The sequence below is a fragment of the Trachymyrmex cornetzi genome, unplaced genomic scaffold (assembly GCF_001594075.2).
Source record: "Trachymyrmex cornetzi isolate Tcor2-1 unplaced genomic scaffold, Tcor1.1 scaffold823, whole genome shotgun sequence".
In the NCBI taxonomy this organism is placed as follows: domain Eukaryota; kingdom Metazoa; phylum Arthropoda; class Insecta; order Hymenoptera; family Formicidae; genus Trachymyrmex; species Trachymyrmex cornetzi.
The window spans coordinates 8602-26091 of NW_017300162.1; the positions used below are offsets into that span (position 1 = coordinate 8602).

A 17490-nucleotide genomic window follows, 5' to 3' on the forward strand; every position below is an offset into this window, starting at 1 on the left:
CGTCCACCGAGTCACGACGCGACGCGAAAGAGAGAAAGGGGTATAATAAACTCTTAGAATATATATAAATGGAAGGTGCATAGGGCACTGAACGTGAAGCCACATCTGTGCCAGAGAGAAAGGTAGTAAGGGATAAATGTTCGCAATGTGCATGCGCAGCACCGTCATCTGTGTGAATTGTGCAGTTGGTTTAGTGTTTTTACACATTCATACATTACACAGTTGTGTAAAACGTGATGCTGCGCATGCGCATTGGGAACATTTATCCCTTACTACCTTTCTCTCTCGCACAGATGTTTGCATCAGCGCGAGCCATGGGAAGTATTTGTACTTCAAGTACAGGCTACAGGCAATGCCTCTTCCATTTATATGTGTTCTAAGGTTGGAGTTCAGAGTGGTGTAAATTTGTAATTTGGTATAACCTTGTATAATAATTGTGAAAAAGTGTTCACTATGTCAGAGAAACGAATTAAAAATAATACCGAAATTTTAACCTTTGAGGGCTTTTTGCATTTTGTGTCAACGGGTATTTTCAGATGTGAGATAATTTTTGCATCATTACGATCGTAATATTTACATTTGCGTTTAAAGATATATAGTTCTTTTAATCTATAGCACTCTCTTTTGTAAGTAATTTATATTCATTTGAGGTAATGATTGGCATTGTTTATATATAACATCTATTTATAAAAAAGTATACAAGAATCTTCTAGTTTTTATATCAAAGTAGGCAGTTATTTATGTCTATGTTTGTGTGTCAATTAATTTTTTCTTAGCAATAAGTATTACTTGTATCGTAATATTATATTATTATGTTATATTTATAGGAAACTGTGAAAGTTAAGCAGTAAGCATATTTATAAAGCTTTATATTCATTGCTATTCACAAAACAATTTCAAAATGAGTGAAAATGAGTCTATGTATGGGACAACTTTGTCTCAAGAGTCCATCAAAGTGATAGCAGAGAGTATTGGTGTTGGCAATTTCCCGGATGAAGCTGCAAAAGATCTTGCAGAGGATGTCAGTTACAGGTTAAAAGAAATTGTTCAGGTTAGTGTGTGAATAACTTCTATCACATATATATTTAATTTTTACCAAAATGGAGAAAAAAGAAGAAATTAATTTCAAATTCATTAAAGATTATGGGTGCATTCTGTTTTGTGTTTACATTGTTTGTAAGCATAATACTTGTTTAATATTTCATAGACAATAAAGATGAACTGATGTTTACAGCAGGTCAGTGTGAAAACGGAATGCATAGTATATCTCTAGATTTTTATTTAGAATATCCCTCCCTCCTCCCTAAGATTTTAATAAAAATTTACTCATTTAACACGAATTCACTCAAAACGAAAGAATCTGGCAGAAAAACGCAACTGTTGGCCTTGTGAATCAAGTTATCGAGCGTTAAAGTTTAAGACTTTAGAGATTAAAATGTCTATCATTCTGACTCGATACAGCGCTACGTATACATTCTGCTTTAATTATACGAATTCTCTACTTTATAAACACAAATTCACTGCATTATCAGTGGTTCACGAATTAAATATTTTTATAAAACGGTTATAATAATTGTATTTTTTTATAGGATGCCGCAAAATTCATGAGACATGGAAAACGTCAACGAATGACTGCACATGATATAGATCATGCGTTGAAGATTAAGAACATTGAGCCAACTTATGGTTTTTTCGCCAAAGATCACATACCATTCCGCTTTGCATCAGGTGGTGGTAGAGAATTGCATTTTGTAGAGGAGAAAGAAATCGACCTTAATGAGATTGTAGCTACAGCTGGCGGACAGTCATGGCCAAAGCTACCTCTGGAAATTACATTGCGAGCTCATTGGCTGTGCATTGATGGAGTTCAACCTACCATACCAGAAAATCCACCGCCAGTATCAAAAGGTTTTATCTGATTCCTTGATTTCTATAAAATATTTTTCTATAAAATGTCATAATAAGAAATTTTCTTCGTACTTTTGAAAGTTATATTAAAGAAAAATTTAAGAACATATTTCAAAGAATTTTTTGACATAATTTGTAAGTACTCTTAATTTTCAATTACTATTATATTAATTTTTAACAGATGCTCAGAAATTGGAGAGTGTTGATCCGACAATTAAGCTTTCAAGTAAAAATCAAAACATTGGCGTTGGTAAACCAGGCGGTGGTGGCAAAAGTCAGAAGCTACGGAACATTGAAACTGTTCACGTAAAGCAGCTCGCAACACACGAACTCAGTGTGGAACAGCAATTGTACTACAAGGAAATAACTGAAGCATGCGTTGGGTCTGATGAAGCTCGTAGGGCAGAGGCTCTTCAATCGCTCTCGGCGGATCCAGGTCTACATGAAATGTTGGCTCGTATGTGCACTTTTATTGCGGAGGGAGTGCGAGTCAACGTAGTACAGAATCATCTCGCGCTGCTCATCTACCTCATGCGAATGGTCAAAGCTCTACTTGATAATCCAAGCCTTTATTTGGAGAAATATGTAATATAAGCCTTCATCTTTATAAATGCGCGTATTAATAAACTATTATTTTAATTTTTATATATTAAAATATTTCGATTCGCAGCTTCATGAGTTGATACCGTCAGTTGCAACCTGTATAGTTTCTCGACAATTGTGTATGAGACCTGAGGTAGACAATCATTGGGCATTACGCGATTTTGCTTCCCGGTTGATGGCGCAGATATGTAAAAATTTTAACACCTCTACGAATAATGTGCAAACTAGGGTCACCCGTATGTTTAGTCAAGCATTGGCAAAGAATAATCAGGTAACAGCTAAATAATATAAAGTACTTAATCAAGAAAAAAAGAAATGATTTTAGAATAGTGCAGATCAACCTTGTTGTCAGGTCAATTTCTAGTACAAATTCCATTTGCTGTTTTAAAAGATTATTTGTTGTAGACACCATTGGCATCTCTATATGGAGCGATCGAAGGTCTTTGTGAATTAGGACCAGAAGTGATTAAAGCTCTAGTTATTCCTAAAATTAAGTCCATCTCTGAACGTATCGAATCGTGTATCGAGGGCCAAGGACTATCTAGTGTAGATAAAAACGGAGCAGGACATATCAAGACTTTACTTGTGGTACGTTAAACTAATTTTAAAAGCTGTAAGACATTTAAAGTATCTACGTGTATAGAATGAAATATGGATATATTCTCGAAATTATTTTTATACTCTTTTAATCTATATCTACTTCAATTCTCGATCATTCTTATATAAATTTGAGATATACACTGAGGATCGAGATCAAATATACTACTGCCAACTCTGCTCTCACATAGAGTTATGCATTACGCTAAGAATATAAATCCTTTTCGTTTGTTAAGAAACTGAGGAACTATTCTCTTCAGTCAGGAGTTTTTTAAATTAAAATATTCTCTATTCTTTCTTGTAAAGCTGTATAAGAATTTTTTAAAGCATTATGTGCATGCGTGTTGCGCGTGCGCGCAGCTTGTCTTTTTCTATAAAAAATTAATGTCTCTACTAATTATTACATTCCTTTTAATAATTAATTATTATGTTCAATGCTTTATTCTCTTATATTGTGCATATTGGAAATAAATTGTGTAATGCATTGTAAACAATGTTTCTAGAAATCGGTTGCTCCAGTCTTAAAAACAATACGATCGCCACCAGATTATGTGGACGAGTATAAACAAGATTATGGATATATAGGACCTGCATTGTGTGCTGCAGTTGTAAAAGCTCGCACGCAACCGGCTGCTTTAACAACTACAGCTACAACTACGACACTTACCACAAATCAGCAACAAGGTTCTAATTGTACAGGAAAAACACTTGTGCAAACAGGTATAGAAATCGCTATTGACGTATGGTAGTGATATGTGTATAAGTAATACTATTTTATGTTATAGTATCCAGTTCGAATACAGGTCAACAACCCGGTCGCACATTCATGCTTGGCACGAGCAGAAGTACTACCGGATCTTCCGCTACCGGTGGACAAAAATTTGTTATTTTGCAGTCACGCTCGCAAACTCCTACGATCTCCAATATAAATACCACTATCAATACTGGTTCGATGCAGCAGCAACAACAGCAGCAGACACAGGCACAAACACAACAACCACAACAGCAGCAGCAACAGCAAGTTAAATTAACGCAGACTAATGTCGCCCAACAGAAGACACATGTACAGAGTTCTACACCGAAATTAGTTGTAGTGTGTATGGCCGCTAGTAGTCACACTAACACGTCAGTAACACAGGTATAATCTCAAATTTATTCATTACAATATAAAATCTACGTTGGTTATAAAATTTAAATCACTGTACTCTCTCTATAAGGCTCTAATGAATATAAATTCAAATAATAAAAAAATAATTAATTCAAGCCGAGTTAGATATTTCTGCTATTAAATATATCAGTATTAAACAAAGTCAGGAATAAATCAAACATTTCAATCTTTGATGTAATCATTAGTGTTACAAAGAGCATAAATTACACATATATCAATGAAATTTTACAAAGACTCTTATTACTATGCATATTATTACTTTGTATAAGTGTTAACACACACGCTGTTCAGTTTCGTGTACTCGTATTACGCATTTAATTATCCTTATAATTTTGCTCATAAATGATAAAATTGTATGATATGCAATTAGCGAGCGAATCTTTTAGAATAAGGATGGTCAAATTGAGAAAAAATTAACTTTAAATCCATTATACTGTCCATCTTTAACTTACTCAATCCTCAAGTTGATTGATTCACTGTAAGAACTCGAGTACAATAGATAACTTTCTCTATTTTCATTAATTACAATCCTTTCGACTTTGTTTAATACTGATACATTTATAAGCAAAGACATTCAGCTCGGCCTGAATAGCTCTTTATTTATTATTTGAAAATGTATATATTAGTTTAATACTCTCTTTGAAGCACATTGTTTTCTTATATAAATTCCCAGAAACTTGATATACAGCAAATTTTTTGGAGGTCATCGTTAATAATAAATTTGTTCGCGTTGTATGCTCCAACATGCTTTTATCATAACTCCTAAGCGCTCATTGGAGTGAGTAGGAATTATAGTAGGAGCATGTTGGAGCATGCGACGCGACAAATCTAATATCTTGTCGATGATCCAAAGAGTTAAGAAAATCATAGAAATATATGTTGAATGAAACATAATAAAAAAATTTTTTTAGCAGGCAAATCTTACGGCAAAAACACAAAGTGTCTTTGTGACGCAGCAGAGTGTCGAAAGGTCACTCAGTCCAGAGGAGGAACAGCCGTTTCAGTAAACGTATACATACATATAGAAAGTATAAAGTATATAAGTGACAAGAGACGAAAATAGAACTTCCAAATACTTCCTTATACAGTTAATACATATGTGTGCGTGTGTGTGTATATATATATATATACATATATGTACACACATATATATGTATATACATAAGAGAAAATATTTCTAAATAAAAAATAAACTTTTACAAAGATATTGAATCAAGAAGCTTCTTCTTGTATATTTTTAATTTAATTTTGAAATCTAATGAATTCTCTTTTTTATTTATTCAATTGTGAATTTTTCTATCATCTATCTATGTATAAAAAATACGTTTTTTATTAAGAAAAATATAAAAGATTTATTATGTTTAACAAAATAAATATTATAAAAATAGATTTTATATTAAATAGTATTTTCTTTATTACAGCTATAATTACAATTTTGTTTATTGTGTTGCACATTGTGTAACTAAATACATATTAATTCTAAATAAAATTATTCTCTACTTTTTGTAAATACTGTTGTCGATTGCTTTTGCTTCGTCGGATCATATTTAAACGTCTTCACTATGGGACCCTTACCCGCGCTATTAAACTGTATTGTATCTGCCCGTTCTCTATCAGATAGCTGCTTTGTTATCTTCATGTTTGTCCAAGCTAAAACGGATATAATGCAGATTTTTAAAGTATCATACTTTTATAAAATACATACGAGTGATACTTTATTTGTATGCGCAACTGATTATTTATATTTGTCCATTATTTTTGCTATATAAAGTTAAACATTATCAGTGTATACGTTATATATATTAACAGACATTCAGCTTTCCCAAAATATTGATTATTTTCAAACATATTGTGATATGTTTGATATACATGATACATACATATATTGAGCAATACTCACATTCCTTCATTTCATTAACGAAACCTTGGACGCTTTTGGTGGACGCTTTTGGAATATCGCGTTTTATCATGGTGGGCATACCGAGAGCTTTCTTTATACGTGGGATTTTTAGAAAACTAGTTTGTACCAGAGAGATACTGTTTGTTGCTACCCAATATGTCAAAATAGTCTACAAATATAGAGTAATGCGATGAAGAAAATTCAGAGAAAGAGTATATCAAATATGAAAGTTATTGTTTGCGTTTAAATAAAATATTTCATGATACACAAATGTCTTCACATTAATTCTTCTCATATCAATCATAATATCGATATTATACTTACCCCAGGGAAATGCAACATAAACGGTAAAGCAACGAATGGCAAAGCTCGCAAAACATATCGCATTATACCCATCGCATGGATATTAGTGCCATCCGTGCCGAGTTCGATTGTGATAAACATTGTTACACTGGTAATTATCGGCATTATATAATAAGGATCATATACTGTAAGGTCCTTTAGCCACAAAAAGCCACCGTCTTTTAAGCTCTCCACAGGCAAGTTTGCCATTTTTCTCAATGCGAAGAAGAAGGAGATGAACACTGGTGCCTGAAACATTAGAATTATAATTAGGAAATGATTTTTTTTTACACTTTTTGCATATATGAATGCGTAGAAGTATTGCATACCTGTACTAATGGCATCATAATGTTCTGTGTAAAACTAATTTTGTTCGTTTTCATGAACTTCATCATCTCTGCCGCTACTTGTGCACCTATTCGGAAGAGAGTAATTAGTGTACTTTCTTTATAGTGAGATCGGCAAACATACAGTTCTTTATCAAAACAAAATTTCGTCAATATAAAATATTTTTCTAATATATCATACTTTGCAAATGATCGCCGCAATTCCTGGCTTCTGTCAATCTCGCATGGAAGTCTTTTATTACTGGCATATGATTTGTAAGTCGAATCATATTCTTTTGCGCTTTTATCACTAAGGGAAATAGAAGACTTCTTGCACAAATAGTAGCTGTAACAAAACAATTAGATTTGTGTTAATAATTTTAGAATTTTTATTAAATCGATAATCATCTTGTGATAAAGAAACAGTACCTATAACAATTGTCAACCACCATGGCATATCTAAATTTATGTGCATAAATTCTAAGATATTCTGTACAATCCCTGGCGGAGTCCAACCACCCAATCCTAGACTCTCGAACGTTGGCTCTCCATTTGGATGCACTTTCACAATATTTTCTATTATTTCTTGTATTGGTGTTGGTGGATCTACATACATAAACTGTAGATTAATAAATAAAGTTCGTAAAATAATTTCTATAATTTTTATTTCTTATATTGTAATTACGTACAAGAAAATTTTAGGGATAAGAGAAAGTATATTTATTTATATAATGGTTTATTGTTAATAATATGTAAATTAACATACAGCAACTAGATATTTTTTCTCAATATTTATCATAGTAGTATATTTATAAAAAGGAGAGACTAAAAGAAATATTAATTTTCAAAGAAATGCTTCTATACAAACCTGGTATTTCATCATATGGACTATTTTGTGGTGGTGTTTCATTTATTATAGTTTCAATTACTGGAGTTTCATTTGTTATAGTTTCACTTACTGGAGTTTTACTTTCTGTGGTTTCATTTGTACTAGCATAACGAACTAAAGAGATTCCTGTAATTCTACAGTTTCTTTGCAGATCCAATAAAGAATTGTTTCTAGGAATCCTTTTTCCCTGAGTGACTAAGTGGATATGTCTATATGTAACAATTTCCTAAAAAAAAATTTTCTTTGAACAAGTATTTTGTAGTATTATCTTCTAAACAAAGTATACAGATTATTATAAGATATAATGTGTATTAGTATATAGTACATACAGGAAATAGAAGTAACACATTACTTATAATAATGTTATTGTTACAAGTTTCTTTTTTGATAATAAATTGGTAATGGCATTACCTTTTTTTTTAATAGCTATAACAATAACATAGTTACATTCTTTTGGTAACGAATTTTACAGTTACTTTTATCGTTACATTTTATATTTTGTACTTATTTATGACATAATTTTTTTTGTATATTCAATCTTCAATCTTTGGACAATATGTATAATTTATTCTTACTTTAAGACTGTTTTAAGTAATATCTAGAGACACTAATACGGCTCTCTGTGATTGTTTATGACATCTTAAAAACCATGTTATAAACCAATCACAGAACTGTATTAAAGACAAACTTTATAAATATCAATCTTTAAGTTTGACAGAAGTGATGCCATGTATTACAAAATTTGTGAAAAATATCACCTCAGCTGAATTATGTTCCAAGACTACAAATTTCATATGTATATATGTATAAATTCATTCGGAAATATTATTATGTACAAAGCTCTAGTTTAAACTAAAAAAGCATTTTCCTTAGTTGTGTTTTTACATATCGATCTAGTATCATAATCGTTTATTGCTTTCATTAATATTTAAACAAAAAATATTACACAATTTTTTAAACTGATCTTATTTCAGCATAAAAAAAATAACATGAAAAGTAACAAACCATTACTTTTTACGATAACAAAAACAATAAAAGAATTATTTTTAAGAATTAATAACGACAATTATTTACCATTATTACTCTTAAAAAATAATTTTCCATTCTCCTTGAATATATATTTATATAGAATATATTTATATATAAAATGAAGAAATAGAAGTGAAAGTAATATATAAATCCTATATATCAATGTACATAATAAAATGACTGTATTTAATACGAAATTGTTAATATGTATGTGTGTGTGTGTGTGTGTGCATATATTTTTTTCAGAATTTGTGTCCATCAGATAATTAGTTATTGACTCAATTTCTTTTCATTAAAACACAGACTTTAATACTTCTTGCCACCAGGTAATAACCTCCTAACCTAACCTCTAAAAAGCCGCAAAAGTATTTTACCTGCGAAATCATGTTTGATTTTAGCAATGCTTGCCGGCGAACGATTATGGATGCTCGCGTCAACATTTCTGTGCCTTTCAATTATCGTTGTGATTCTTGATTAATTTATAAAGTATGGTGTGTGTAGGAAGTTCTTTTTCACGTATAAGAAAAAAAATTCTGAATAACCACGTTCTGTGCGGACCAGTGATAGTACGCAAACGCATGGTTGAAATAGGTTGAAATAGTGGAATGATCGCGTTCAGCAGACTCAACTAACGCTCGCTGTTATTGGATGAATACACCAATAGCAGCAGCCGCTCACGGATCCGCGGATAATTGAAGAACGATGACATTATCGACAATTAATAACAATTTGCGATTATTAACGTAAATATTTTGATAATACATATATTATATTCATGATTTTTTTATTATATAAATGCTGTATAAATAAGTACGCATACTTTTAATGCTATACTATCATATATATAATTTATATATAAACGACAATTTTTTCTCTGCAGTTATCATCTCCATTGATAACCAAACTCGGATGATAACTTATTATTATTGGATCGTAACATTATACCGGGTGTTTCAGACCACCCCTATACCCAATTTAAAATCGAGGGAAATTTATTTTGAAAAATGTTTCAGACAAAAGTTGTTGGGAATCAAGTAATAGATTTGTAACCGATGTTTCGAAAACGCCTTGAGGTGACCTACAAGAATATGCAATAAAAAATATGGGTTCCCATTTCAAAAATTCAAGTCGACCTTGACATAACCTTCACGGCGCCACCCTACGTCTATCGCATATGCCCATGTAATGTATTACTTGATCCCCAACAACGTTTGTTCTGAAACATTTTTCAAATAACCACTTCCCTCGTTTTTAAATGAAGTGTCTGAAACACCCGGTATATATATGCATACAGGGTGGAGCATCCCTCCAGCATCCCCTTAATAAGATCTTTTATACGTATTTTATAGTATATATACAGCATAAAGTTGCAGCAACAACGCTGCAACATTACAGCAATATTGCAGCGATATTGCTGCAAATTCTGTGTTGGCATTCTCTATATAGCGTATATATATATCTATATGTGTAATAATTTTTCATAGCATATATAGAAATCTGTAAAATGAATTATCAATATTTTGACTGACGACAAGTGAACTCGACGCATCACCAAATTAATCGATCAAAGATCGTTGCCCAGTATCTCCCGGTTATACACCATATCTCACGAGAGTCGATTGCGCTATGCCTTCTTGCCGTACGAGCAGTGCCGAGTCACGTGATCGAATCTACTGCAATGACATTCAGTTTGGACCGTGTGCGGGACGTAGGTTATTAAGTGAGACCTGTTATTAAAGTCCCTCTTTCTCTCTCTTGTTGCCCTGCAGGTCGCCCTTCATCTCCCTCCCGACCTTAAAACTCTCCTCTCCACCATTCCCATCCCTTTCCGAATGCCGTACCTTCACCGAACCAGAGGAGCGGCTTTGTTGATTTAAGGCGATAATACGGGGCTGCAAGAGATTTTACATGAAAAAAAAGGAAGTAAAAGCACAAGACCGGCGCGCTTATAATTACAGATTCGCATTGTCCCGGAACCCCCTTAAACCCTCCTTAACTATCGCCGCCTGTCAGTCTCGTTCCTCCTCCCTTCCCCCCGCCCCTCTTTCACTCACAACTTGAAAATGATTTTGTAACATAAGGGCGCGAATACCGCGACGCGAAGTGATCATTAACTACCGCGGCGCGTTCCTAGCACTTTAATTATTTATTCCACTACCATGTAGCAATAACATCTTATGATTCGTTCCTATCAATATACGAGCGAATAACGTTTAATTATACAAAGGGTGTCCGGAAATTCGCAAATCAGAATATCATAGCAAGAAAGTTCTCGAAAAAAATTTAAGTCATAAAAATATAGTTGCTATTTTTCGTTCCGAACAGTAATTTTTGAAATGTAAGAGTTTAAAACAGGTCAATTATAATAAACCATGATTAAGGGAATGCTGGAATGACCAAATTGTCGGGACATTACAGATCGATATAAATCTCTAAATTTATTCGAATATAGAATAAAAAATCCTTTTACAGGATTAAAATAGACGCAAAATTGGGAGGTGCAGTGAACTTTATACTAAAATCGAAAGAAAAGCTAAAAATGATCGTATCGACAAAACAACAGTTCAGAACTCAATATCTTATGTGTACATACAAATAATACATATATTGACTTTATGAAACTAAGATTAAAAACTTAAAAAGAAAGATTTATATCGATCTACAAATATATGAACGCTAAGGGAAGACTCAGAATGGTAAACAAAACAGTAATTGTGTTTAGCAGTAGGTGTTCGATCTTCTAAGAGATGGCGTTGCAATATTAGATAAGGACACATGTATGCATTTGAGAGTGAGACAGAACGGTAATGTAAGAAATTAATTAAAGATGTCACTATTATCGACTTTTAATTTGTAATTCAAAAAATCTATACTATCGACATCGATCAAGTTCGGCCGTCATTCCGGCATTCTCTTAAAGATGTCACTATTATCGACTTTTTTATTTGGAACTTAAAAAATCTGTACTATCGATATCGATCAAGTTTGTCCGTCACTCCAGTATCCCCTTAATTGACGCTATAAATAAACGTAGCGAATAAAGTAAATTTAAAATTAACTGAAATTATATCACTACACTAATTTGTATACGATAATATCAATTGGAAACCGCAATAAAATTTGGATAGTCGCAATCAAAGAGTCACATAAATACGTGCCATTAAATTTATTACAATAGTTTTATGATCTTTTTTTAATTACACACAAATTTATTTTCTCGTTTTCCTTATAGTTTTTCTTAGTTTTCAAGTAAACTAAAAGTTCTATTGATTATTTCTTTCTTATCATCCACTTATTCGTTAATTATCATAAAAAAAAGAGATATATCGATTACTTCTCTAATTAAAACTTAATAGAAACCATTAGACGCAGATACAACGTCTGTGAGAATCGAATTGTATTCTGTTTTAAGATCCGGGTCATATACTGATTTTACTTATACTGTGCCCGGATTTTCTTACATATCTTATCATCATATCTATTATTTACATATTTTCAAAACATTATGTTAAATTATAAATGGATTCACAAGAATATAATATATCATAATAAATGCTACCCGGGCACGGCAAGTATCTACTTTACTATAATCCCGTTTATTATTTTCAGTTTATTATTACAGCTCGTTTCGTGCGACTTAAGATTTACGGGGCGCCGAGTGTCTCGCCGCTCAGTGCGATTGACTCGTAATCTGTAGATCCGGGTTCGATCCCACTTGCACCTCATATACGCGATTTTTCGCGTTCGCCGTTCGAATTCGGCGTTAAACTGTAGGTCCCCTCGAGTGTTGACAAATTCTAAGGAATAAGAATGCAAACTACTACCAAATGCAAAAACATAAGCGAGCCTCTACTCCTCAAAGAGGCTCTAAAGTTAAATTGAGCACGCATGGTACTGTGGTTCAACCCTCAAAAATGGGGGTTGAAAAACCAAACTCGGGAAATATATTAAGACTTATGATTTACATGAAACAAGAGAACAAGTTAAATACACACTTTTTAGCTGCATATACTTTTAAATATCTTAAATCGTAACACGCACTTTTGGATGCATTAAACGTTTATTGTATGTAATTATTGGGTAATTTTGCGCTGATAATATATTCATTTTTTACAAATAATTTTTAAATAGATTTTTATAGGGTTTTCGAAGTCTTTTTCGTATCGTAATGATATACTTGGCCAGTTGTATTGATTTTATACTTATTTCTTAATATACTTAAGCCTGTGAGAAAAGGAAAAATTAATTTTTCAGGACTGAAACCCTGCGAAGATTTATTAGTACAAATTCTCTCTAAGAGGAACCATTGATGGGAAAGAAGACTTAATTTACGTTTATAATTATCTCCGTAGTGATTTCTCACGCCGGGAAAATCACCGAAGCAAACCGAGACACAAATTTCCATCGTGTCTTTACAGTCTACGAACGGCGGTGCCTCTTTAACTATACTAAATCAACCGATCATAGCTTCTTCCATGGATAAACGCTTAGCCGCACCTGAGAGATCCTACAGATACAGGGAAATCAGGTACTGAAAAAGGCCTACTCTGGTCATGTTAACAGCCGAGACTCATAAAAATATTTAAAGCGACGAAGAGAAAAAAGAAAAATGAGAGAGAGAGAGAGAGAGAGAGAGAGAGAGAAGCTAACACTCCGTGTCTTCTTCGCCTTCTCTCTCTCTTTTCCTTTTCCCCCAAAAGTGCCAATTTGACGCTGTATGATGTCAAATGTGATACTATATATGTATATAGTTTTGAATTTAACTATGAATGGTTTAACTACGGAATAACACACACACACACACCACACACCAAAATTTAACAATTCTTTTGTAGTTTTTAGGAACAGTGCGGATATTTTGGTCCATAATCGGATTACCGGTAGAAACAACATTTTCCACCGGTTTATCGGTGCGATCAAAGAGCGTGCGCAGCACCATTGACATGAGCCGGGGCTGAAGTGTCCCTTTTCCTTGACAACTTCACTACTTTTCCTTTAGAGGAGGGGTCGATCCCATTATCTACCTGGTTGACCTGTTGGGCGCAAAGTGAGTAGTCCTGTCCAGGAAACGGCATCCCATCAATTTTTAAGTCTTTGACGAGTTTCGGTCGATGCGTCAGCGTTGTCCTACCGTCATCATACAATCTCTATACTGCCTGTTCTTCAACCCTTTCAATATCAGACCGAAAGCGTAATTAATTAAATAGGAGATCTGAATTTCTTTTTTCTCACGTTGCATATCGAATTCCGAAAAACATTGTGTTCTCAGAGTAAGAGGATTACGTACTTTGTAAACACATGCATATTCGTAATGAATAAAAATATTTTCATCGCGAATATGTTTTCAAATAAATGTTTTTTGTACTAAATAAATATATGTTTATATTGAATAAATATATTTATTTAGTACTATTCAAACAAATATTTATTAATTTATTAAATTTTTTTCTGTGTATACATTTTGTTGTATGACAAATTTTTTACCAGGTTTACAATAATTGTGTGTCCATTATATACTATTGTATTGAAAGAATTAGTGACGCGATCGCTTTTTGAAAGTTGAAAGTATACCCGGTAAAATAGCCAACGTCATTTCCGGGCCATGTTAGGTAGATTGCAACTTACAACGGATTCGATTATCGCAACCACGTTCTATAAAAATTGTTAGCCAGATTAATCGTGCAAGATGTAATTAGAAAGTCGCAATTCTTGCTATAGCGACGATTGTCACGCACTATTGACAGCGAAGATTACTACTGTTCTGTCCTGTCGCGATATTGTAAATATGTTAATATAATACATACACAATTAGAAATCGAATATATAATAATAATAATGTTTTCCACTTAAATAATAGTTTGCTGATGATATAATTAAAATATTTTATTATATATATGTTTGTGTTTCTAAGAAACTTGAAGTAATAGAAACTAGTGTGTAATAAAATCTTATTCAAGAATTAAAAATTTTAGCGAAAGGAACTAATCATTTATTTTTCATCTAAACTAAGTTCTAAGCCTAATTTTGTTATAAAATAATTTATATTGACAGTTAAATTGCCATTAAAAGAAAATATTTTGTGTGATTTATACAAAAATTTTTTTTACATTTTTTCTCGATAAAAAAATCTAAATCTAAAAAAAATATTGTTTCTCGATCAAGTTTTCTTTCTAGTTATTTTTCATTTTACTATTTTGAATCCTTTTTGGTTCTTTCATTCTTTTTCTTCTGCGAAAACAATAGAGAGTTTTTGTAATATCGTTTATCCAGATACGGTGAACGCCGAGAACGGTAAGATCAGGTTATCTTCTTCTTAATAATTAATTAAGAGAAGGATAACATGACTTTAGCGTATCTGAATTCACGTTATTGCAAAAACTCCCTAATATCTTGTTACAATCAGTAATCAATTTCAAAGGGGAACGCGCGTCCGCAGTTTTTATCTTCCTTTTAAGCAAAATATGGAAACGGTTAGCTGGTATCTTAATTTCTTCATCTTTGTCCATCTCGGCATGATCGGAAGCAATTTTTCCTCGTCGCTGACAACCTGTGCTCTTTTCGGCTCGCGTGTCTGGTAATGATACCAGCGCGTTGGATAATCTGGGAGATAGCTCGCCAAGCGGCACAGTGTGGGATCATAATGTGTAAAAGGAAATCGCTTTACTTTAAAGTAAATGCTCGACGCGGGCATGCATGCATGCGTGCGTGCCTACGTACGTGCGTGCGTGCGTGCGTACGTGCGTGCGTGCGTGCATGCATGCGTGCGGCAGCCTCGTGTGAACCGCCGGTAGTTTCCTTTCATTCAGTAGTTTCTTCATCGAGGATGTCACACGATTTCTGCTTGCGATTGCACACATCGAGAGTCTATCTCACTCGAGAAGGGCGGATCGATCGCTCGTTTATCGAACGAGGGCGTGTGTTTGTGTGCGAATAAAAAACAGCAGAAAAAATTGTCCTACAAAGGATAAAATCCTGTGTCACACCAAATGTAATTTTGATTTATCGCTGATTCTTTTAACCCACTTAAATACACATGTATATGTATATTATTTTTCAGTTCTAGAAAAAACAATATAAAAATAATATAACAATATACTTCAAAATTAGAGAACTTTATAAATTAATAAATATTAAATATTTTTTGGAATTTCAAATTAAATAGACAACGATCGGATGTATTAACGCGATTCTTTCTCATCTCTGTTGTTGACAGAAACGCGGACGAGAAAAATTGCGCGCGAATAATCGGCGGGGCCCGTGGAGGGCCCGTGAGAGCGGACTCGCCCCCGCATAGTTATCATAATGCTTCCTTAATGCTCGTCGCGAAGAGTTCGCGTGTAACTAGCATAACGCGCTCTCGTGAGACCAACAAGACCTCTTTCGCTCTCTGTCTCTTCGACAACGATGCGCATTAAAGCCCGTATCAGACTGCCGACTCTGCAAGCCGATTCGACTGCCAACTCTGACTGCTAATCAATAACGGACCAGTCATAATAAGACTGATTCAATGTGATTGGTCCATTATTGGTCGGCAGTCAGAGTTGACAGTCGGGTCGGCTTGCAGAGTCGGTAGTCTGATACGGGCTTAAGGCTTATTTACACGGTTGACTACTGCAGCGTTATTGTGATTCGACAGTTACATCAATTATAGATCCCTTTATAACTGGCGTGAAAAAAGTAAATAATTTTCCACCTAATTTTTAGAGTTTCGTTCGACTCCTTAATATTTATAAGAATAAAAATAATATTCATGAAATATGTAAAGATATTAGAATTTTTTAAAATTATATATGTGACGATGTAAATAAAGAATATATGTACATATAATTACCTGTAGTAGTAATCATAATAGAAAAATATGTAGAGTACATAGACAGGTAGAATAAATGTAAAAAAAAAAGAAATTTTCCGATTTGTAAAGATTTGTAGCAATCGTTGCAAATTTAGATAAAACATTAATATTTTGGTCGTGACTGCATAGAAACAGTGTTTATCAGGTCGTCGGTTAAAAATGTAACTGTGTAAGTTTGCTTTTACGCTGTACTCGATGTACGAGGAGAGAAGAGTCACCTCGTCGGTACGCATCGACGAAAATATTCCCACAAATTGGCAGAACCCGGTCGGATAGAATCGCCGGAAAATATTCCGGCCGGATGAACGCAACGCGGGATTAACGACCGAAAATAGGAGCAATCGTTAGCGGCCGTAATGTTGTTTATCGGTGAGAATGCTGAACCAGTAAAATCCGATAACGATGTTAAAATAGTAAGCAGACAGAATTTTTTAGTTTGCACGACAATGCTGTATTCAGTGTAAATCCTATTTTTAATATAAATTCCGATTTTTTATTTGTAAAAAATATATACTCTAAATTTCTTGCAGTGAAATCTCACTCCAAGAAAGTGAAAATATAATCTTCTTGAAATACAGTGACAATTTTTATTCTTTTTAGAGTGAATTCTCACTTCAAAGGAGTGAAATCTCAATTTTTTTTTAGTAAAATTTCAAGAAGTAAAGTGTAGTTTACCTTTTTCATTGCATGCTTTAATTAGATTTTAAATATCATAAATATTATAATATCTATTAAATTTTATAATATTATAATATTGAACGTACTTTAATGTAATTTATAAAATTTATCTCGAGAGAGAGAACTCTAGCTGTGATTATCATTAATATATAATATTTGAATTAATCAAATAAAATAATAATTTTTATTATTCTGAGA

At 33.1% G+C, this 17490-nt stretch overlaps 2 protein-coding genes across 3 annotated transcripts; one reads left to right on the forward strand and one right to left on the reverse strand.

The window, feature by feature from the left end:
- Nucleotides 1-378: 378 nt before the first annotated feature.
- On the forward strand, nucleotides 379-5354 carry LOC108768696 (meiosis I arrest). 2 transcript variants are annotated; one of them, XM_018519226.1, is made up of 9 exons: nucleotides 379-538; nucleotides 828-1051; nucleotides 1590-1908; nucleotides 2090-2493; nucleotides 2579-2782; nucleotides 2917-3099; nucleotides 3612-3828; nucleotides 3894-4246; nucleotides 5191-5354. In XM_018519226.1, exons 2-9 carry the CDS (start codon nucleotides 902-904, stop codon nucleotides 5281-5283), a joined length of 1923 nt encoding a protein of 640 aa, XP_018374728.1. In that variant the 5' UTR covers nucleotides 379-538; nucleotides 828-901; the 3' UTR covers nucleotides 5284-5354. The 2 variants fall into 2 exon arrangements, with proteins under 2 accessions (XP_018374728.1, XP_018374727.1); XM_018519225.1 differs by having other exon boundaries at nucleotides 5188-5353.
- Nucleotides 5355-5702: 348 nt separating this feature from the next.
- Nucleotides 5703-9313, reverse strand: OXA1L (OXA1L mitochondrial inner membrane protein). Its single transcript, XM_018519227.1, has 8 exons — nucleotides 9137-9313; nucleotides 7713-7959; nucleotides 7274-7450; nucleotides 7047-7190; nucleotides 6848-6933; nucleotides 6501-6767; nucleotides 6177-6345; nucleotides 5703-5926 (listed from the first exon to the last, which is right to left on the reverse strand). Exons 1-8 carry the CDS (start codon nucleotides 9200-9202, stop codon nucleotides 5766-5768), a joined length of 1317 nt encoding a protein of 438 aa, XP_018374729.1. The 5' UTR covers nucleotides 9203-9313; the 3' UTR covers nucleotides 5703-5765.
- Between the last annotated feature and the right edge of the window lie 8177 nt (nucleotides 9314-17490).

What these genes read in the sequence shown, in the direction of transcription:
- LOC108768696 (XM_018519225.1), top strand. Translation starts at nt 902, where the DNA reads ATGAGTGAAAATGAGTCTATGTATGGGACAACTTTGTCTCAAGAGTCC. An exon ending in GGTTAAAAGAAATTGTTCAG is followed by an intron (nt 1,052 to 1,589) that starts GTTAGTGTGTGA and finishes ATTTTTTTATAG; the next exon opens with GATGCCGCAAAATTCATGAG. An exon ending in CTAACACGTCAGTAACACAG is followed by an intron (nt 4,247 to 5,187) that starts GTATAATCTCAA and finishes AAATTTTTTTAG; the next exon opens with CAGGCAAATCTTACGGCAAA.
- OXA1L (XM_018519227.1), bottom strand. Translation starts at nt 9,202, where the DNA reads ATGTTGACGCGAGCATCCATAATCGTTCGCCGGCAAGCATTGCTAAAA. An exon ending in GTGGTTGACAATTGTTATAG is followed by an intron (nt 7,191 to 7,273) that starts GTACTGTTTCTT and finishes GTTTTGTTACAG; the next exon opens with CTACTATTTGTGCAAGAAGT. An exon ending in TTATGTTGCATTTCCCTGGG is followed by an intron (nt 6,346 to 6,500) that starts GTAAGTATAATA and finishes CTATATTTGTAG; the next exon opens with ACTATTTTGACATATTGGGT.